The following is a 22223-nucleotide window of genomic DNA, read 5'->3' as shown; positions in this document are numbered from 1 at the left end:
TCCCCAGCACATTCACCCCTCCTGGCTTCCCTTAATCCTGGTCCCCAGAGGAGTCCAGGGGCTGGCAGAAGCCACTGTGCAAGAAACCCTGGTCTTGCAGCAGCCATCCACACTCAGCGTCTGCACCGCTAACACTAGAACAGTGGCTGGCTGGCTGGTGGTGTGACTGCGGATCGATCACCAGTTCTCTGAAGGAACTCTGACTCTTTGGTTCTTTTCAAGCAGGAGAGAGTTGACAAAGGCATTGAGACAGATGGTTCTAACCTGAGCGGTGTCAGTGCCAAGTGTGCCTGGGATGACCTCAGCCGACCTCCCGAGGATGATGAGGACAGCCGGAGCATCTGCATCGGCACACAGCCCCGGCGGCTCTCTGGCAAAGGTTGGGACCTTCCCTCCTTGCCTTTTAGGCTCCCCAGACAAATCTTTAACCAAATGGTCCACTCTGGTTTATTTTCTGACAAATGAATTTTTCCAGTGGGTTGAGCATATAGATGAGCATTATTGGCCTATTTGTAGCTGTTATGTTATCTGTGTGTGCTTTGAACACACCAGTGGGAACTATGTGTATTCCCTGCTCCTTGAGATCTGAGACCATGCACATGAGTGGAAGCCATGGAACAGTTAATAGAGAAAGTCCACAGTCCACCTAAAGACAAGACAGCAGATGTCCACCACCCACAGAACTGACACAGGTCCTGGACCCTCCTAATGGCCATGCCAAGCCAAGCCTGTGGATCTCTCTCCTGGGGCCTGCCTGGGCTTTTAATGAGAGTGGCCTGAGTGTGAGCCCCCCACACTACCCTACACTGTAGTTTGAGGCTGTGGCAGGGTGCCCTGTCCCTACCCTCCAGGGAAGGTCTTGGACAAGGAGGATGTGGCTGCCCTGTTGCTCCCTATGCTGGTTTTGGCTACAAAAGCACTTGTGGTTTTGCTAAAGCTGTCCCTAGCTAATGCCAAAGGAAAAGCGGCCATTTGCATCCATGCATGTGGGAGGCTCTCGGCTCCTTCTCTCGGTTCTTCTGTCTCGTAAAGCTTACTGAAGATTAAGATGCCTTCAGCCCTGAGCCAAAAGCTGGCCTTGTTGGCTTTTGAGACAGAGCTAGCCCCCAACTTACTGTGTAGCCAAGGATGACCTTGGATCCTCCTGCTTCCAACCTCCACAGTGTTGGGTTTCCAGAAGGACCACACTGGCTTTCTTTTTTCTTCCTTTCTTTTTGGTGCTGGGGGTAAAAGCTGGGCACAGATTCTGCCGTGGAGCTGCTGTTTCTCCCCACTCCATGGTCTGTGAGAATGCGCATAAGAAGATTTTCCTGCAGGGGTCAAAGGGTTCACACACAGCTGCTTTTGACAAAAGGGTAACTTAGGAGAGGTTGGCGATCTTGTCCACAGCTGCAATCATCATTGCTGTTTTGTTTATTGTTCATTTATTTTTCAGGCAAGCTCTCTCTCTCTCTCTCTCTCCCTCTCTCTCCCCCCTCTCTCTCTCCCCCCTCCCTCTCTCTCTCTCCCTCTCTCTCCTCTCTCTCTCTCTCCCCCCTCCCTCTCTCTCCTCTCTCTCTCTCTCCTCTCTCTCTCTCTGTGGCATAGGCTGGCTTCTAATTTCCTGCCTCAAACTCCCTAGTGCTGGGGGTCTAGCCATGCACCACCATGCCCAGCACTGTTGTTTTGGCTTTTCTTTTTATAAATTTGTTTAACAACAGCAGATCACACAGCAGAGTTGGTGGTATCTTCCCCCCCAATACCAGCCCAGCCCTCCCCCCCCCAAATACCAGCCCAGCCCTCCCCCCCCTACCAGCCCAGCCCTCCCCCCCCCAATACCAGCCCAGCCCTCCCCCCCCCAATACCAGCCCAGCCCTCCCCCCCCCCCAATACCAGCCCAGCCCTCCTTTTCTTTTCTTCCTGTGTTAGGAAGTACGATCTTGTAAAATAAGAAAAAAAAATTATATATATATATGTGTGTGTGTGTGTGTGTGTGTGTGTGTGTCCTTTTTTTTTTTTTTTTTAAGGGTTGTAGACGCTTATTGTGTGTAGCCCAGGCTAGTCTCAAACTTGTCGAACTCCTCTCTCAGCCACCTAGAGCTAGGAGTCCTGGTGTGTACCACCATGCCCAGCATTTTACCAGCACACTGCTGTCCTAGGCTCTAGAAGAGGCTGGGAGGAAGGATTGCTGAGAGCCCAGAGGGTCACCAGGCAACTTTGGGCTATATCATTGCAGACACAGAGCAGATCCGGGAGACCCTGAGGCGAGGACTCGAGATCAACAGCAAACCTGTACTTCCACCAATCAACCCTCAGCGACAGAATGGCCTCACCCATGACCGGCCCCCGTAAGTGTGTTCCAGGGCTAGAACTAGAGGGTGGTATTTTTCCTGAGGGGTCATGCCTGGGGATTGCACGAGAGAGAACAATGCACATGGCTCTAGCTGAAGGGACCCAGGGTCTCTGGGTTTAAGGGCACAAAGACCTGTGGATTGTAGGAAAGGACCTCAAAGGGCACTCTGCAGATCATATATAAACAGCAGTAAATATTTACATGGGCTGTGTGAACAGAAGAGAGCCCAGGTCAGGGCAAATCTGCCTAGGGGCCTCTCAGCCTTGTGGGAGCCCATTGTGCTCCGCCGGTCCCTCCTTATCTCCCCCTCGGTCAGAGTTGCCCTTCCTTCCTTCCTGGAGCCTGGGCTCTGGCTGATAGCTGCAACCCCAGGGACCTCGTCTGGCCAGCCCTGTACTGCATGCCTGCTGCTGAGGCCCTTCTTCCTGCCTGCCTTTCCTGGGGCCCAGAGAAGGGAGGGGAAGGCCTTAGAAGGCCTCTGCTGCCTGTCTGGGCGTCCTGGAGTCCTTGGGAGAAACCAGCCAACCCCAGGGGTCAGACCTGCTTCCTGCCCACCTCTTCCTCTGTTAGGAGGCAAGCGGAGAAGAAGGCCTGAGCTGGGCACCCTTCTCTTCTGGCCTGGATGCCTAGGTGCTGACCGCTGACAGCAGGAACCTTGCCTGCCCGCAAGGACATTGTTGGGCCTTAGGTGAATACAGAGCTGGGTTAACCCTGCAGGACTAGGGTGATCCGCCCGCCTTCTAAGAAGTCTTCACTGTAGCTTGTTTTGTGGCAGCCTCAAGCCCTGGGGGGGTCAGCTGGGGTGCACAGGCCTTCCTTTGGGGGAACATGAATGAAACAGTGGACTGTTGGTGGCATGTGGAATTGGACTGCGCACACAATTTGTCGGCAATGACCACAGCTTTGGAGTCAGGGTCCAGTTGCTGATTCATGGTCCCCAGAAAGATGAGTGACAACACACAGCAGGAGAGAGCATCATCATCTGAAGTAGGCCACGTGTCTTGGAGAGAGAGCATCAGATTTTACCCTAGGTGGCACCTAGCATGGGAAACTGCCCAAGGGACTGGGGGAGGGGGCTGGCTGCTTAACCCCGAGGATACATCCTGGGAGCAGATTATGGTGTCTGACTCTGGGCATACTTTGATCCATTGTGACTTACCTCTCGAGTCCTCGCCTTGGGGTCTCCTGGATCTGCTCCATGCCCCGCCGTCCAGAAGCTAGGATTGAACTCTCTACCAGCATGGAGAGGCCTTTGCTGCAAGCGAGTGGCTTTCTTGGGTCACTTGGGTTTCGCTGTGGCAGTAGCAGATGGCCAAGCTGTGCCATGGGGCATCTGGAAGCTTTCCACCTGCAGTCTAGGCCCTGACCCAGGGCTATACTCCTCCCTGGGTCCTGAGTGTGGCTTCTTGCCCTGGGCTTCTCTGGCACTGGCGGGGGGGGGGGGGGGGGGGCAGGCCTGAAGTTCTAGTGGGCTTGTAGCCTTGAGTAATTTGTCAGGAATGTGGAAACAGTCACCTTCCAAATGTCCCGCCCACCTCTCAAAGAAGGCCAGAGATTTGACAGAGCTCTTGCAGGAATACCCCTTGTTACACTCTGACCTGAGACACGCCTGAATTCACATTCCCTTTCTTGTTTCTGTGTCTGACTGTTGTGCCCCTACACACTGCAAGAGGCACACACCGGGCTCTCGGTTCCTGTAGACCGCTCAGCTGGGCAGTAAGGCCACGGGGCTGCAGGGAGAGGTCCCCTCTGTCCCCACTCTTCGCCCTCCATTAGCTGACATAAGAGATGGGTGAGAACAGACCAGAGGTGCATCCTCCCTGCAGCTCCAGGGCCCAGCCAGGTCCCCAGAGCGCTGAAGTCTGGCGTCTGCAGGGGTCAGAACCTCTCCCGAGGTTCTCGGTCCTGGTTACCAGTTTGTTAACAAGCAGTTGAGCAATGGTCCACTAAGACCGTTCCCCCACATGCCCTCAGCTCTCCTGAGCCTCGCTCTCTGTTGTCTCGGGCTCGACAATGGTCAACTCAGCAGAGAATAGCAAGATCCATTGTAATATCTGTGCTGCCCACTCTGGGACCTGACCTCATTTCACACTCACCATAAAGATGGTGACAGAGAAAGCCAGTCCCAAATGTGCTGGCACCGGACTTGTCCTTCTCCCTCTGGAGAGCTGCCATCACAGCAGGACCCTATTTTCTCTGCCTGTCCAGTTCCCCTTGGTCAGGACTTTGGTCTGGGCAGCTCTGATGCATGGGTCTCTGTGGGTCTGGGAGGTTACGGGGATGGATCAGCTTAGAACAGCCCATCAGGCCTGGGCATCAGCAACTGGATCTGGCCTACTTGGGGAATTGGGCTAATTTCATACATCCATAGCAGCCAACAGTTCATACCAATATTGATTTAATTCATCCTCATAGCCACTGTGTGAAGTAAATAGTCTTGCATAGTTCCCTTTTCCAGAAGAAACACTTGAGATACAGGGAGCTGATAAGTAATTCAAGGCCATCTCAACAGCTGTGGGCCCCCTTGCCCTGTGCTCAGGGACCCTCTGGGGACCTGCAGGCCATGCCTCTGAGGTAATAATGATCTCACCTGGGGAACTCGTGTTAACTAGCTGGTTGTAGCATGACTAGGGACAAGCTCTCACATGACCCTGAGGACAAGCTGGGCACATGTTAGAAGATGACTGGGTTTATTTAACTGTAAGGAGGACCTCTCATTAGCCCCGGTGATTCTAGAAATAATGAGCTCTGTCATCATAACTGGCTCATTTATAGCAGAATTACTTTCTGAAGCAGGCCTTGTTTCCTTCTTCAGAAGCAAACATAACCCTATCTCTGGCTCATGTCCCACCTCAGGAACAGGAAACTTCTTCCTTTCTGAAGGCCCTAGTTCCTGCTTCCCAGAAGGTAGCCCCTCTGCGTTACCTATTTTCCCACCAGCCCTCCTCCTACTGCCTTCCTGGAAGGAGCATTCTGGGCCCTCTTTGGGGCGTCTTCAGCATTTCACAACCCTTGCATTCCAGCCATGAAATTTGTATCTGCCTTTTCCCAAGATGACCAGTTGAGAAAAGCCTCCTTCGGCTTGCTGGCGCCTCCCTTCCCGCCGCCTGCTCGGGTGAATTTGGGAAGCCGCTCTGTGTGCCACTTGAGACAGCCTGGCCAAAGCTATGCCTGCCAGCCCTCTCTGGGACCCAGGGTGGCAGTCACTGAACGTCCTGTCTCTCTGAGGTCCCTGCTCAGCCAGACTCTGGCATTAGCTCCCAGCCTCTCCATTGTGATGGTGACAGGCGGGCATGTGTGGTCAAGTGTGTGCATGGGACAGTCTGTTTCCATAAACTTCCTGCAGTGTTCTATGCCTCACTTAGCCCGTGACTCACTCACTGAGGAGGGGAGCTCCACAAAAGCCCTCTGGGTCTTGCATCTTCCCAGAGAGGGGCAGGCATCGGGTGTGCATGGGTGTATTGGAGAGAGAGGGCTCTAGGGTGATCAGGGGGCCTCTCAAAGGCAAACAATATCACTGCTCAGCCAGGTCCCTGTCCATCTAGACTAGCACCTGAAGTTTATAAGGATGCTCCCTCCCCTTAATTGCCTGGAGAATGGTTGTTTCCTAGCATGAATTCTCCTGTTGTGACAGTCCATCTGTAAGATTCCCAAATACACACAGACACACAAGGACGTGTACATATCTCTCCCTCCCTCCCTCCCTCTCTTCTTTCATTCTATTTATTTCTTTCTGCTTAAGACGGGGTCTGTCTCTGTAGCCCAGGTTGGCATGGAACTCACAGTAGCCAATGGCCCAGGCCCCCTGTGTAGTGGGTTACAGGGAAGACCGCCATACCCACTCTGCTCTAAGAGTCTCTGCTCCCATTTGCTTGGCCTTGGGACAGGGTGACTTTGCTGCCTCTTATTCCCATTTTGAATAGTTTGTGACCTGGCTGGGGAGTAGTCCTTCAGAGAAAACTGTTTTGTTTTGCTCAGCCTATGGGACCCATGAAATGTAATTAGCTCTCTGGTTCTCATCTGCCTTGCCGGTGGATTCGGGTGAAGGGAAGGTGAGTTTCCTCCTAGGCAGGGAAGCTGGTTGCTGTGGTACCGCTTTGCACACAGGACAGATTTAGATGGCCCTGCTGTCGGGGTTGTGTGTTAGGGCAGTAGACAGCCTGGAGCCACTCTGTCACGGTGGCTTCATTCACAGTTCCCATACTGGCGGAGTACAGTCATTTGCCCTGGAGAGAAAGCCCAGAAAGAAGGAACCCTGCTTTTGGGGCCTCCACCAGGCTCCTCAGGGCTGACAGGAAACACCAGGGCCTCTCTGCTCACTGCTTCCTGGACTAGGGTCTTCCTTCTGAGTCCCTCATGTGAACCAGGTTGTCAGGCTAAACGTCTGTAGCCTTCCTCAGAAAACACACTTGAAAGGGCAAAGGACATCAGTTCAGGAAATCTGACACAGGTCAACTTTTGTTTTGTTTTGTTTTTTCAAGACAGGACTCCTCTGTGTCTTTGGAGCCTGTTCTGGAACTACCTCTGTAGACCAGGCTGGCCTCGAACTCATAGGGATCCGCCTGCCTCTGCCTCTGCCTCCCGAGTGCTGGGACTAAAGGCGTGCCCCATCACCGCCCGGCTCAACTTAAGTGTTGACTCCCATCTTTGTTCCACTTCTCCAAAGAGACAAAGCTGTGGCCATTATTCAAGGTTCCCGGCTGGTGCAAATCCTGCATCCCTCCCCCGAGTTGCACAATCAAAAGTATTTTTGTCCTCCATCCTTGATCCTCAGTGTCACCCAACACTTCAGCGTGAGTCGCTACTGCGGGGAAGGAAAAAGGAAAGTTGATTGAAAGAGGAGAGCTGAGGGAAGGAAGTGACTCAGGGTCTCCGGTTAGAGTGGGCTCACAGGGGTCCTACCCAGCCTCACCTCCCAAGCCAAAGGTGTTGACGGGTCCTGAGAGAATGTCCCAGAGCTCAGTGCCTGGGCCCTGCCATTTCACCTTCATACTCCGTTTGTGGGGTGGCCTCTAATCGTTACCTTTCCCTGTCTGCTTGTTGGTACTTCCCAGCAATACTGTGTAGTCTTGTATTGCTGATCTCATCCCATCAGGAAATTTGTCAGCGTGACTGGGATCCGAAGCCCTGTGCTTCCCTCCGCCTCACACCCTTTCCCAGTCCTGCCTGGGGGAGACTGACAAGTGGCTCTTTCTGTGAGAGTCCAGAGCACCCATCAGCAACAGGAATAATCTCCCAGGCAAAAAGCGAAGCCAGCCAGCGGTGGGGCTGGGCTCTGCCAGCCAATTGTACTTCACTTCTGATTTGTTGCCACGCCTGATGTCCTGCTTCCAGGTGTCCCCAAGGAGAAGGTCTTAGGTCATGTGGCCCGTGCAGACGTCACGACTGTCACAGGACGAGGTCTGTGGCTAACAGGAATTTCAACTGCTTGGTTCTTCCCTCCCTCCCTCCCCCATTGCCATGGATAGAAAATTGCTGGTGCTATGAATGTGGGGAGTTAAGACCTCTCCAGTCTCAGTGTGGGTAGGGAGGCAGAGGATGCACCAGAACCCACCCAGGAGTCTCATCTTGACCCCGGAAGGAAAGGGTGTGCTAGGATGTGTGAAGAGCCGCGTTATACAGTGAGAAGCATAAATATAGAACGTGTTATTTAGACAGGTGGTAAAGACTGAGGGAATGACGAATTAGGTCCATTTCTGAACTGCTAAGGTCTTTGCGCAAAGATCAAGTTTAAGCCACTCCATACACCGGCAGAACCCTGGGCGGGACAGTTGGTTCTTGAGGCTGAGTAGGTAGTTCTTATCTGTCACCTGTGTGGGGCTCCTGTTGTCCTCACTGCGCATGTTAGAGTGTTCTTGCCCAGGTTTTATAAATATAGAGTCAAGCCAGGGCATGGTAGTTCTTGATAAATAATGGTCTGTCTCGATAAATAAATAAATAAATGTCAGATGGTAGCACTTAAGAGGCAGAGGCAGTCGGATCTCAGAGTTCAAGGCCAGCCTGGTCTATAGAGCAAGTTCCAGGGCAGCCAGGACTACACAGAAAAACCTTGTCTGGAAAACCAAACAATAAATAAATAAGTGTAATAATAATAATAATAATAATTAGATGGTGCAGCAGTTAAGGCATTTGCTGCTGAGCCTGATTTCCTGAGTTGGATCCCTGGGATCCACACAGTAGAAGAGAACAGACTCCTATAGATTGTCCTCTGATCGACATACATGCTGTGGTTTGTGTGTGCATGTACAAACATAACACATACACATGCATAAATGTAGAGGGCTAGAGAAATGGCTCAGTGGTTAAGATCATGTGTTACTCTTGTAGAAAGTCTAGGTTTGTTCCTCAGCCCCACATGGTGGCTCACAACCCTCTGTCACTCTGCTTCTAGGGGATCTGATGCTCCCTTCTGGTCCCTGCTGGCACCAGCATGTGCATGGTTACAGACATCCCTGCAGGCAAAACACCTGCACACATAGAATTAAATAAGCAATACAGGAAATGTAACATCAGTGTTTTAAAGAATTATAAAATTTCAAAAGAAAAAGAATCTGTGCATTGAAGGCCAGCCTGATCTACAGAGAGTGCTCCAGGACACAGAGAAACCAAAGGGGGAAAAAAGAAAAAGAATTTAACAAGGAAAACAGAGAAAGTGAAAAAGAATAAGTGATATCTGAAAATCTACATATGGATGTAGAGTGAAACTGGGATTTTACCCCGGGAACCCATGAAGGTGTGGGCAAGAGAAAGACAGACAGAGAGACAGACAGACAGAGAGGAGAGGAGGAGAAGACGGAGGAGGAGGAGAGAAGAAAAGCTGGCTATCAGGGCTGGAGAGATGGCTCTCTGGTTAAGAGCATGGCTGCTCTTCAGAGGACCCAGGTTTAATTTCCAGCAGCCTCATAGTGACCCACAAGTGACTGTAACTCCAATCCCAGTGCCCCCCTCTGGACTCCACAGGCACACTATACACACACGGTGCACAGACATACATTTAGGCAAACCCTTTTCTATTAAAAAAAAAAAAGTCAAAAATTTTGTTGAGCTGTGGTGACACACGCCTTTAATCCTAGTACTTGGGAGGCAGAGGCAGACAGATCTACTGAGTGAGTTCCAGGACAGCCAGGGTTACCCAGAAAAACCCTGGGGGTGGGGGTAACAAAGAGAAATGCTGACAATTAAAAGTAAAGTATATAGACAACATAGGGAACTCTTTTGTGAGGCAGGTGTTATCTGTGAGTTTGAGACCAGCTTCGTCTTCATAGCAAGCTCCAGGCCAGCCAGGGCTACGTGGCCCTGTCTCGAGTGTGAGTGTGTCAGTGTGAGTGTGTCAGTGTGTGTGTGTTTCCCATGAAATGACTCAGCAAATAAAGGTGCTTGCTCATGAGTTTAATCCACAGAACGCACATGGTAGAATGAGAGAACTGACCACCAGAACTTGTCTTCTGACCTCCAGACATGGCTACATACAACAAACATACATATACAACAAAGGCACAAATGTAATTAGAAGAAGATCAGATGGGCAACGGATCAGTCAGAAAAGTGCTTTGCCATGACTCTGAGGACCTGCATTCGGATTCCCAGCCCTCATGTGAGAGCCTGGCAGAGCACAACCCCAGAGAAGCTAGGTAACAGAGGACCTCAAGAGGTCCTTTTTCCCCTAGGGAGGGGAAAGAGACAAGATCTGCTGAGTGAATTGAGGGTGTGAGGGGAGGGCAGTGGGGGAAATGCATAGCTCAATTAAAAAAAAATACAACAGAAAAAGCGCCACATGCAGTACATGTCTGCAATCCAGCACTGGGCAGCAGAGGCCCGTGGATCCCTGGAGCTGCTGACAGTCTAGTGTAGCCAAGTCCGTGAGCCACAGGTTCAATGAAAGACCCAGTCTCAAAACTTCAGGTGAACTGAGTCCCATCTGTGGAATCCACATGGTGGGGAAAGCGAGCCAACTAGTGGAAGTTGTCTCCTGACCTCTACAATGCTTCATGACCCCTGTGCGCACGTGCGTGCGTGTGCGTGCGTGCGTGCGTGCGTGCGTGCGTGCGTGTGTGTGTGTGTGTGTGTGTGTGTGTGAGCACACTCCAATAAAAATGTAAGATATTTTTAAAAATTAGACCAAGTGGGGGAGGACAGACGCACCTTTAGTTACAGTACATGGGAAGCCAAGGCAGGCCAATCTCTGTGAGTTCAAGGTCAGCCTTCTATACATAGTGAGTGAGTTCAAGGGCCTCCCTTGAACAACGCGGAAGTGGCTAGAAAGATGGTTCAGTGGTTAGGAACCCATGCTGCTCTTTCAGGGGACCCAAGCTCAGTTCTCAGCACCCGCGTTGGAAGGGTCACAACCCCTCAAAGCTCTAGCTCTAGAGGCTCTAACCCTCTACTGGCCTCAGGCACCTGCACCTATGTATATATCCACAAAGAGATACTCACATGATTGTAAGTGAAATACACCTTAAAGGAAAGAAAGTCACACACCTATACTTCCAGAGGCAGCCCTTCTAGCCAAATCAGCAAGCTCTGGGTTCAGTGAGGGGGGGGGTGTCTCAAAAAATAAGGTGAATGTATAGTGATTGAGAAAGACCCCCAGCATGACCTCTGACCTACGTACATGTACAGACACGCAAAATACACATCAAGGAACAGGCAGGTGTGGGAGCTCACGCCTGTGACCCTAGCACTGGGAGGGTGAGGCAGGAGGCTGTGATGGGTTAATGAAGGCTAATGTAGGTTCCAGAGTCAAGGGAGACGCTCTGACAGTACAGACCCTGAAACTGGAAGGCGGCGCAGCAGCAGCTAACCAAGAAGACTGTCTCTGAGCGGAACCTGCAGAACTGCCGGCAGCCTGAGCCTTGTAGGACCATTTGGCTCTTTAACTTTCGAAGAGGAAACGGTGAGCTGGCCCATACCTGCATTCAGCAGATGCAGCAGGAAGCCTGAAGAGGTTAGCCAAGGTGGTTATGGGTTCAAGGCATCTGGGCTACAGTGGAGAGTCCCACTTCAAAACAAACGAAACAAAACCAAAAGAAAAAGAAATAATGTTATGTCAGCTGTTACAGCTTGCCCTGCCCTTGGAAAGACTTATGCTGCGTTCCAGGGGAAAACACACTATACTTGCTAGGTATGGTGGTGCATGCCTTTAGTCCCAGACCTGGGAGGAAGAGACCAAAAAACAAAGAAAAAGAAAAACAAGAACAAAAAACACTCTCCTGAAAGGCAAGCCCGAGGGAACGTACGCTTCCCTGGCGTCTACATGAGTTGGAGGTGACCAGCAGAGAACACTCTGACTGTCCCTTACGAGCATCTGTTGTGGAATGAGGGACTCAGTTGGATCTACTCCTAACCATCAAGAAGTGTGATGAGGTATGGCTGGCACGGCCTGGGAAGAAAGGGCAGAGCTCAGGAGGGGAAACCCAGAGGTCTGTCAGAGTGGCCCTGGCCTCCTCCTGCCCCACCCCCCAGAGGGCAACCCCACTGCCTCAGGGGTTTTGGTGTTCGGTGGAAAGGGAGTTCTTGTCAGAGGTTGGAAAATGCTGGCTTACAAAAAAATGAGACCAGTTCATTTTTCCTCTGTAGACCTCAGTCCAAAATGCCAGCCTCATGTGAGCCGCCGATCTGAGAGGCAGGTATTAGATCTAGCCTTGCCATATCTATTTTTCTAGAAGCATGGTCTTGTGTTCCAGGGACTCGGCTCTTTTAAGAGCTCAGGGAAGCCCAGTGTAGCGGCACAGCTCTGTAATCCCAGAGCCTGAGAGGTAGAGGCAGGAGGATTGCAAATTTGAGGCTAGCCTAGGCTACATAGGTAGTCCAGGTCAACTTTGCCTACATAATTGGACTTTGCTTAGTAAAGTCAGGGGAGGCGTGGGAAATTGTGTGTGTGAGAGAGAAGAGGCTAGAGATGGCCATTGAGCGTCTTTCCCTCTATCCCTGTGTCTCATTGTGTGGGACAGGATCTTTCGCTGAACCCTGAGATTGACTGAATAGACTGGCCAGCGAGCTCCAGGGTTCCACCTGTCTGCCCTGCACAGTGCTAGAGTTACAGACATGTGCTGCTTCTGCCAGCTTTTGAAGATTTTTTTAAATGTGTGAGCCCGAATGCGTATTCTACCACATGAATATGGGAGGGCATCCAACCTCACCCTAGCAGTGGAGTTACAGGCTGTTGTGAGCCACCACATGGGTGCTGGGAACCCAAATAGGGGTCCTTCTGCAGGAACAGTGAATGCTCTTAGCCACTGAGCTGCCTCTCTAGCCCCCATGTGCCCAGCTTTCACATGGATGCCTGGGGATCGACCTCCGGTCCCCATGTTCGTGTGGCCAGCACAGCACTTCACTACCTGAGCCCTGGTTCCCATTCCTGAGGTTGGAAGTTTTGTTTTTTTTTTTGGGGGGGGGATTTTATATTTGTTTTGTTTTTCAAGACAAAGTTTCTTTGTGTAGCAGCTCTGGCTGTCCTGGAACTCAAACTGTAGACCAGGCTGACCTTGAACTCACAGAGATCGCCTGCCTCTGGCTTCCGAGTGCTGGGATCAGAGGCGTGAGCCGCCGCCGCCGCTGCCACCACCACCCTGTGAGGTGGGAGACTTTTTAACTCTGGTAATGGTGTAGCTGGTGTCAGAAGACTGGCATGTTGCTTCAGCTGTTATGTGCACATGCGTGACTCGGGTTTGTGACTTGAGGTCTCTGGGTTTCCATTTCTTCATCTTTAAGGTGAAGGAAATAACTCCTATTTATAGGTTGTTATGAAAATGACAGGCGTCGATGTATATGAAGAGACGCCATTGTCTACACTGGGTCAAAGGTGTCTGGCTCCGTGAGATGGCTCAGTGGATAGAAACACTGGCAACAGAACGCATGTAAAGGAAGAAGAGGAAGCCGCCAGAGCCCTTCTCTGCATGCTCACCATGGCACTCACATTATACAATAATAACAACTTTTAAAAATGAAATCCCACCATTATCTCGGATAGTTCACCCAAAAGGATGCATGATTCCTCTAAATACCAGGGGTAGGTATGTAGAGAATTAAGCACCTAATTTACATTTTTAAAATAACTTGAATAATAGCTAGAAGGTGAAGTGTGTTATACCAGCACAGGTGTAAATAGCAGGGCCAAAAAGAACTCAGGTTTTCTGGGCATGGTTGTGCACGCCTTTAAGTCCGTACTCTGAGGGCAGAGGCAGGGGGATCTCTGGGTTTGAGGTCAGCCTGGGCTACAGAGTGAGTTCCAGGACAGCCAGGGCTACACAGAAACCCTGTTTCCAAAGAACAGAAACTAAACAAACAAAAAAGCAAAGGAAGCTGACATACAAAGACTGGGTCTTGAAAGACTAATTACGACTGACATAAAGGACTTCATTTTCTGGAGCAAGAAGAAAACCCAGGCCTTGTTTAGACGGAGTAGCACTGAGCAGCGACAAGGAAGCAAACTGTGCTATGGTTGTACCCAGTTTCCATCTCTGAACAAATGATTATCAGCCTAGGGAGAGCCGCACAGGAGAGAAACCATGCGCTCACCTCTCAGAGGCCGCATGCATTGGGCTCCCAGAGCACGGGAAGAATTGACAGATGAAAGCCATGGTCATCTGGGGAGTGGAGGGGATGGGTACCAGCAGAGGGACACGTATGACACTTGAGGGTGCCAAGAGAAAGTGTCTGGACCGGTCAGTCAGCTTGCGAGCACGCTCAGGAAAACTCTGGACAGCTTTGAATGCTGTCAGGGAAACAGCCCCAAGAGACGACGTCAAGCATAGTGCTCGCCTCTGGTAAGACGAGAGATGTGCCTTGCCTAAGCAGCACTTAGCCAGACATCTTGAATGTGCTCTGACATCATTACAGGAAAGACAGAAATGTCCAGAGAGCTCACAGGAGGGTGATGGGAAAGGTGGATTTGTTTCCAGTCGGTTAGATGAACATACCTAAAGAGCAGTGTTGCCAATCCATCTGCCCAGCCTGGGGCTGTTCTCAGTTTAATCAATGACTGGGTTGCGAATGTTGGTAGCAAGTCGATCGGTTATGTCAGTGATGGGAAGCCAGGAAGGCATGCTGGGATGATGGATGCCAGAGCAAGTTAGAAACTCTAGGCAGATCTTAGCTTCAGATGCCCCACAGCACACACTGGACAGCAGAGCAGAGGGTATCCTATGGGAGAAACCCTGAAGCTTTTGTTGACAGGGAAGTGCTGTGTGAGTTGGTAGTATGATGAGGTTACAAAGAAAGACAGTTTGATGACAGTTTTAATAGAAATAAACTGCCCCAGACAAGATCACAGAGCCTCTGAGATCTGCACTGGTTAGACCACACACTGTATTTATTTCCACACATGCCACTTCACTTCCGGACGGGACACTCTGGTTTTGACGAGCTCAAATGAATCCAAGGGAGGGTGGCTTGAACGGATGGAGGATTTCAGAACCTTGTCAAGAATGTAGTTGCAAGTTAGAGCCACGTAGCCAAGAAAAAAGAGGTTGTTGATAGGATTCAAGAGCAGCCTCTGGGGTGTGAAAGGCTGCCAGGGAGGGCTGCTTAAGGGCTGGTGGTTTGAGAATTGCAAAGGCAGATTGCAAGATGGCCTGGCCACCATCCCCCTCAGTGGAGCCAGAAGCCTTGAGGGATTTTCTGTAATCCGGCCTTCCCAGAGTCCAGTGGTTGGCCAGGACCTGAAGCAATTACTCAAACAGGTTTCTTTTAGCCATCACCATTCTCGCAGGAGGAACTAGAAACACCTGTGGTACCCCTGCGCTGTTAGATGCCCCCTCGGACTCATCTCATTTAAACGTGATAGTGACCCTACTGTTCCTTATTTCCATGTAGGAGGCATATGAAGCTTAGGGAAAGGACATGGTGCCGCACACCTAGAACCCCAGCACTCCAGAGGTTGAGTCAAGAGGAGGGGGTATGTGTTCAGGACCAGCCTGGGAGTTGGAGGGTGGAGTGCTGTGATACCCAACAGATAAAGTCAGGTACCACAAAGCCTGATGGGACTGAGTACAAGAGGAGAACCACCCCCTGCCAGTTGTTCTCTGACTCCTGGGTGCACTGGCATATCTGTGCACACACACACACTAAATACATGTAACAAAAGTAAGAACAGCCTTGGCTACCTGGCAAAACCTTGTCTCAAAAAAGGAAAGAAAAAGGTGTCAGTTGCCAAGGTCACCAAGGGTGTGAACCCATGATATTTGACACTCTGCCTCCTAGAGCATGCTCCATGTCCCCTATGCCTCCCCAGAAGCCCCTCTCCTTGCCAGCCTCCCCCCCCCAAAAAAAAAAACCTCTACCTTCTGCTCTATGGAGAACCCAGGGAGGAAGCCCGGCTGAAAAATTAGGCCATGCTGCCGAGCACACTACTTATTTTTTTATGACTAAGATTAAGCTGACAACCATGCAAAACATTGCAAACCTGTGTCGGCTGCAGATTTAATACCTCACCCGGCCCACACAAATAATTCATGCTTCTGCATCGATGTCCAGAAAAAACAAATCAGCAGAAAGCTGGGCCCCTGCAAGTGTGAAGCGGCCGCCTTGCCATTGAAACAGCTAGCATGCCGGAAATACCCAGGCTCCAGGAATGCAGATCTAGCATTTTGAGATTTTTTTTTTCTTTCTTAAAAGATTAAAGTATGTTTTCTCAAATGATTGAAGGTTGGTGGGAGGTGTAAATGTGGGCACTTGTCACATTAATTCTTCAGATGATTAAGTTCTTTGCTGCTTCTTTAAAGCTCTTAGCAGTTGGGTTTGATGTCCCTGTTCTGGGTGAGTGTGTTGTGGCAGTTACCAAGGTGACTTTAGCTGACTTTCAACAATTTATTTTTCCCTCCAGCTTGAGACTCTCTGCCCTGTGTACTGTGTGATTCTTCTCCACCAGCCCCCACCCCACCTCCCATGGCTATTCATGAGCATTTTTGCCTGGCCTGCTGAGGCTGGGGGTCCTCGAGAAGGCCTGGGCCCCACGGGACAGCATGACAGCATAAGGATGGAGCTGTTGTCAGATGCGCATAGGAGTGAGCGTAAGCCTCACATCCTGGCTCGGGCTCCGGGTGGGGCTCAGGGTGGGGCCCGGTGGCTCAGTGTGAACCACTGAGTTAACCCCAGCACCCCCAAAAGTAAAGCGCCTCCACTGTGACCTTGAGGGTATCTCTGCTCGCTTTATTTGTAAAAGGGCTAAGGGTTTCCGTGCACCCTGTGAGGTCCCACTGAGTGAACCTGTGAGAGAGCCTGGCACAGAGGAGGCCCTTGACAAACGTGGATGATGTCATTTCCTGTGCTCTGCTCTTGTTTGGAGTCCAGGAGCACCCATTATCACCTTTGAACCCGGCAGTAGTGCCTGCATGAGATGTGGGCTTGCCCTCCTTGGAGGCCGGCACAGGAAGTGGTTAGAAGTCCACAGTTCGCAAGTTGGCCTGCCACAGACATGCTCTTTGTTTGGCCTTGGCTATGCACCCCCTTTTTGAAAAGGAAAGAGGTAAATGAAACAGGTTGAGTTTCTCTCCAGTCTTGAAATGCCGTTACCCTCTTGGCCAGTGTTTGCTTCATTCACAGGTCTTGTGGAAGTTCTTGCCAAGGGGAAGGCAGTTCCCAAGGCAGCTTTGGGGAGCCTTGGTGACAGAGCAGTCACATAGGGGTGGACTGGCTGGGGACAGGAGCTGCTGAGCCACTGCCTGGCTGCCAGTACTGCTCTGCTTTCCCCAGGGAGGGGCTCTGCCTGCCAGGTGCTCAGTTAAAGATGAGGCCTGCTCCTGAATGGCTGTTCAACTCAGACATCCTGAGTGGCTCCTGCCTGCTGCTTGAATTAGAAATGAACAAACAAAACAGAAACAAAACAAAAAAGAGTGCCCCTCACCTGGTATTTTGATGGACACTTGAAGAATTGTTCTGGGTTTCACAGCCCAAACCAGAACCCCGCCTTTTGAATGAAATCAATGGATGACCCTCTTTTCCTACTGGGGAAGATTTGGGAGGTCAGTAAGGACAGCTGAATTTGAAAAGCAAAACAGAATGACAAGGAACCCAGTAGCACCCAGCTCAGCTGTGGGACAAGCTGTTGGTGGGGAGCTGAGCTGGAGAGAGCATGAATGATTGACAGCTTAAAGTGGCCAAGGTCAGTATCAGGAGAGATCTAGATCAGGGCTTACACACATGCACACAAACACACAACACACACTGAACCACGGATGCAGCACACCACACACATATCCATGCGTGCATCACACGAGTGAAGCTCAGCTAAACACGTCACCCAGCCACATGCATCTGACTCCAGAGCAAGGGTTGTGCTACCCTCTGCGTAGAAGACCGCTTACATCACTCACTGCCTTGTCTGGCCCTGTGCAGGAGTGTGTTTGCTCAGAACCCCAAGGTCTGCTTGCAGAAGCTCCTGGACTTGCTGTCCCGTGTCAGCCTTGGAGACAGCTAAGAGTCTTCAGGACTTCAAGGCGGGAAAGAAAGGTTGCATAGAGTGCCTGTTAATTTCACAGGGCAAAGCAAGCCACCATGATGTGGACTTTTGTGTGTGTTGGCCAAGGGTGTGGCTCTAGAACCTGACTGGCTTCAGACCAAGGGCCAGTCCCTCTTCTGCACTGGCTGGGCACCCTACACATGCAGCTTAGTCACTTTACTTCAGTGTGCCCATCCCATGGGCATCAGAAGGCATACACAACCAGCAAGAAGTATTGGACACTTGCTGGCCCTTGGCTAGTGCATAGTGAAGGGTGCTGTTACCATAGTTAACAGGCACCATAGTTTCTAACCAGGAACTCAGCCAGAAAGTCCCGTTTGCTCCTCCCTGCGGGTTTCCCCATGTGTTTAATCCATTCCTTACTTGCTTTGCAGGAGCCGCAAAGACAGCTTGGAAAGTGACAGCTCCACGGCCATTATCCCCCACGAGTTGATCCGCACTCGGCAACTTGAGAGCGTACATCTGAAATTTAACCAGGAGTCAGGGGCCCTCATTCCTCTCTGTCTAAGGTGAGCTGAAAAGGCCATTCCACAGTACCCTTCAGGCTCAGAGCCTCCGCAGTGTGCCTTCCCCAAACACAGGTCATGTAAAGCTGTAGGCTAGCCATTTTAGCGAGACGGATATCTGTGGGCAGTTGATACCTAAGCAGACTTCAGGGTTGGGGATGGAAGAGAGCTCTGTTCTGGGCCTGTGTAGGAAATGAGGGACTTTGGGTCTCCGAGTCACTGGCCCCTGCAGTATCCTCCCCCATCCAAGACTGGGCAGTGCAGGTGATTGAGCAGTCTTCCAGCAAAGTAGCAAGGCCGATGGCCCAGCAGTTTGCCCCTAGAGGACTGTTCTGCATCTCTTAACCTAGAGCAGTAACGGCCCCCAGTCACATAGCATGCCCCCACATTGGTCTGTCATCTGAGTTGGTATTTCATTTTGTTTGAGATAGGGTCTCACTATGTAGCCCTGGCTGGCCTTGAACTCACGGAGATCCTCTGCCTCTGAGTGCTGGGGTCAAAGGTGTGTGCCCTACACCTGGCCTTTTTATCCTCTGGTTCTCTGAGAAGTGTAAGAGTCAGACTCCATGGGGAGTAGATGCTGTCCAGGATGTGTCCTTCAGCTGTGCCCCCCTTTGGGAGGTCAAGTGACCAAGTGATTCTAGGATGGGCCTTGCCATCCCATAAGCTAGGTCACAGGTCACACTGAGCTGTCAGGACCCAGGGTTCTGATAGGTTGGGTTTTACCTCCTCTTGCTTGATGCTTTTCCCATGCAAGACACTCAGTTCTTCACAAAACCCAGTGACCAGCCCAGCAACCTCCTTGAGGGGCCAGAGGCCCAGCTGTGTCTCTTCTGCTTTGAGAGGCAGAACCCTGCACTAGGCTGGATCTCTTGCAGCTAGCTGACTTCCTCCAACCCCTTTTGAGCTCCATTCTCACTTTGCTAGCACAAGAAGCTACAAGAACCCCCCCCCCAAACTCAAGGGGACAGCGACAAGGAAGAGGTTTGAACCCTGCCCCCAGATCCAAGAGCCTGGGGAAATGAGCGGGGGGTGGGGGGGTGGTGGGGGTGGTGGTGTGTGAGTTGAGCCAGCTGCCCTGAGCCTCAGGGCAAAGGTATTGAGTGGTCTGAGTGAAGGGCCAGCACCAGACTCTAGCTGTGTCTGTCTACCAGCTGGTGGACACAGGCTTGGGCTTTTAGCCTGGGGAAGGGTTAATCTGAAGCAGCCTGAGAGCACAAAGAGCCGGTTTTGCCTCCTTTACTGCTTGGCATCCCTGCCCATTGGTTGCCACTTGGGGCCCTTCCTCCAGCCTGGGGAGTAATGGTGACTTCTTACAGTGACCCTGCTTGACTTCAGACTTTTGTTTTCGTGTTTTTAAAGATTTGCTCCTTGCCTCCAGTATAACCGCTTACATGTTGCAGGAAAGCCTGTGCATGGCACAGAGTACCCTCCTGGGAGGCGTTAGTCCTTCTGCACTGTGGACGTGGCGCTGGCACACTGTCGTCCACTCTTTGGCCTCAGTATTGCCACCCGCCCCGAGGCCCTTTGAGCTCTGCCCTAGAGTGTCCACTGGCTAGGAACACGCGGAAGGGTGCCTTCAGAGCCTTCCGCTGGTGTGCTACAGTGAGCATGCTGGGTTAAAGTCCCTGTTAGTGGGCAGCTGGGCCCTCAGGAGGGTGCTGGCTGGGCGCTCTGCCTCAGGGAACATTGCTCTGTAGGCCCGGCATGTTGGCTAGGGACTGTGTTTCTAGGCCCAAATCTCCACTGTCTCCATGTTCCCATCCCCAGGGGCAGACTCCTGCATGGCCGGCACTTCACCTACAAGAGTATCACAGGTGATATGGCTATCACGTTTGTGTCCACGGGAGTGGAAGGCGCCTTTGCCACGGAGGAGCATCCCTATGCAGCTCATGGACCCTGGTTACAAGTGAGAGGCACCTTTTTCTCTTTCTCTCTTTCTCTCCGCGCTTCCTTGCCGCCTGCCCTCCCTCCCAGGGCAGCTCCCTGTGGCATCCATCCTGAGCTAGGAGCTGCCTCTTGGATTCAGAGCGTGAGCTCTCTGTCTTCACAGCTGCAGGGTGACTTCTGCTTCCCATCCCCTGAAGTGATTTCTCTCCTGCCATTGGTGGAGCCCTCTAATGACAGAGGGAGCCCAGGTGTGAGGGTTAGAACACTTCCCATACCCTGGGGAATCAAGATACAAGACATGGAGGGTGAACAACGTGTGGATACCACCCTTCAGTGACAATATGGAAACCAGCAGAAATCATAGGAAGTGAACTCTGCGGTGGCCAGAGCTCCCAGAGCAGTGGCAGCTGCTCCCTTTGCTCCTGATGAAAACACTGGGCAGAACCTGCTGGCCTGTCCAGAGCCTTGTGCTCTCCTGCTTGGAGCAAGGATCAGAGCTGATATTCAGCATGGCACTTGGGGTTAAGAGCCATCAGCCTCTTTGCAGTGCCCACCCTGCCCAGGTCCCTAAGGGTCACTAGCCTGGTCTGCCATACTGCTCTTTCAGAGAAAGGGGAAAGCAATGTACCCACTTTTCACAAGAATATCAAGAAAAGGAGTCAGGGCCAGATGTGGTGACGCACACCTCTAATCCCAGCACTTGGGAGGCAGAGGCAGGGGGATCTCTGTGAGTTTGAGGCCGGCTAGGGCTACAAAAGAGAAAAAAGAAAGGGAGTTGGAGCTATGGAGAGAGACTCTGACCTTCATCTGAAAGGTACCCAAGCTTTGTGTGTGGTGGGTTAGAGAAATGCATGGGGGAATTGCAGTTAAAAAAAAAAAAGGGAGAGAATTACTCTAGCTTTGTGGGTAACCCAGTCTGGGGTCTGCACTACTCTTAATGTGGGTATGTTTTTGTCTGCTTGTGTCTGCTTGCAGCTGATGCCCTCTCTCAGAGCAACCTCCTCCCTGCCCCCACCAAAGCCCTAACCCTTAATTAAAACAAACAGCAAAGGAAGGGTACCAACCACTCTTCTCCTGCTAAGCCCAGAGGTAGAAATGGAAGCTAGTGCTTTAGGGATATTGTGTTCCATAAATTATCTTGCCTTTTTCCACTGTTGTTATTACATTGTTTCATAACAAAATTACTTTGAACCATAAAGTTATAAATACATTTTAAAAGTCCCACTTGGTAACATTAGATTTCTGTCCGTGGTGGTAGTTACTGTAGCAAAAGCTCAGAAGTGTAACATTTGAAATGAGCCCAGGACAAGTAGGAACAGCCTCTTATACACCCCCATCCCTCACCCTAGCCATGTCCCCATGCTGCCACCCCGTCTCTACTGACAACCAGAGATGCAGGTCTCTACCCTTAAACAGAACTAATATGGAGGTGGGAGATGGGGACCCCCCCTCAGGTGACCCCAGCCACAGAGAGTTCACAGATCATCATTCCAGTGAATGACATAAGACCAGCAGGTCTTAGCAGAAGTGTCCTGGTGGTTCATGAGTGTATGTGTCTGTAGATGAAGCACATTTGGAGGGAATTAGGAAATGGGTCTCCCTTGACTAAAGGAGAGTGTCTGCCCTTGTAGTCTGTCATCTTTTGTAGAACATCTTCTGGGCCTGAGGGCTCAGTAGTCAGTGTCTCTAGTTTTCAGCCTGCCCAGGACCCTGGGCCCCCAGAAGACTGGGGATGTCTGGCAGCCCCTCAGTCTTCTGGAAGGAAGCCTCCTGCACCCCACCCAATTCCCAAGTTCTTAATCCCCTGGCTGTGGCATCCCCACTCTTGGCACACCACCACCGACACATGCTGGCAGCATCTCAGTGAGTTGGGACATTCGGCACCCGCTGCCTCCCAGCACTTGAGTCCCCTCCTGTGGGCTGTTGCCCGGGGAACCAGGGAGTGGTGGGAACGAGTTGCTGGCCTCGGCATGTTTCAATCAAGTTGCTGTGCTGGGAGCTGCCTAATCAAAGGCCTGCTCTGGGCTCATTAGTGTGG

At 51.4% G+C, this 22223-nt stretch overlaps 1 protein-coding gene across 2 annotated transcripts in view; it reads left to right on the top strand.

Annotated features, from left to right (window-relative positions):
- Nucleotides 1-22223, top strand: part of Sufu (SUFU negative regulator of hedgehog signaling) — a 91422-nt gene that overhangs the window by 57206 nt on the left and 11993 nt on the right. The window contains exons 7-10 of one of the 2 annotated variants that reach the window (XM_051199702.1): nt 226-379; nt 2216-2327; nt 18164-18298; nt 20066-20204. In XM_051199702.1, the coding sequence (XP_051055659.1) occupies nt 226-379; nt 2216-2327; nt 18164-18298; nt 20066-20204 (540 nt within the window). Of the gene's footprint in view, nt 1-222; nt 380-2215; nt 2328-18163; nt 18299-20065; nt 20205-22223 lie in introns of both variants that reach the window. The other variant, XM_051199701.1, reaches the window with a different exon arrangement.

Source organism: Phodopus roborovskii, unplaced genomic scaffold, assembly GCF_943737965.1.
Source record: "Phodopus roborovskii unplaced genomic scaffold, PHOROB, whole genome shotgun sequence".
Taxonomy (NCBI): Eukaryota; Metazoa; Chordata; class Mammalia; order Rodentia; family Cricetidae; genus Phodopus; species Phodopus roborovskii.
The sequence above is the reverse complement of the archived record's forward strand: the minus strand, read 5'-3'. Positions and strand labels throughout refer to the sequence as shown.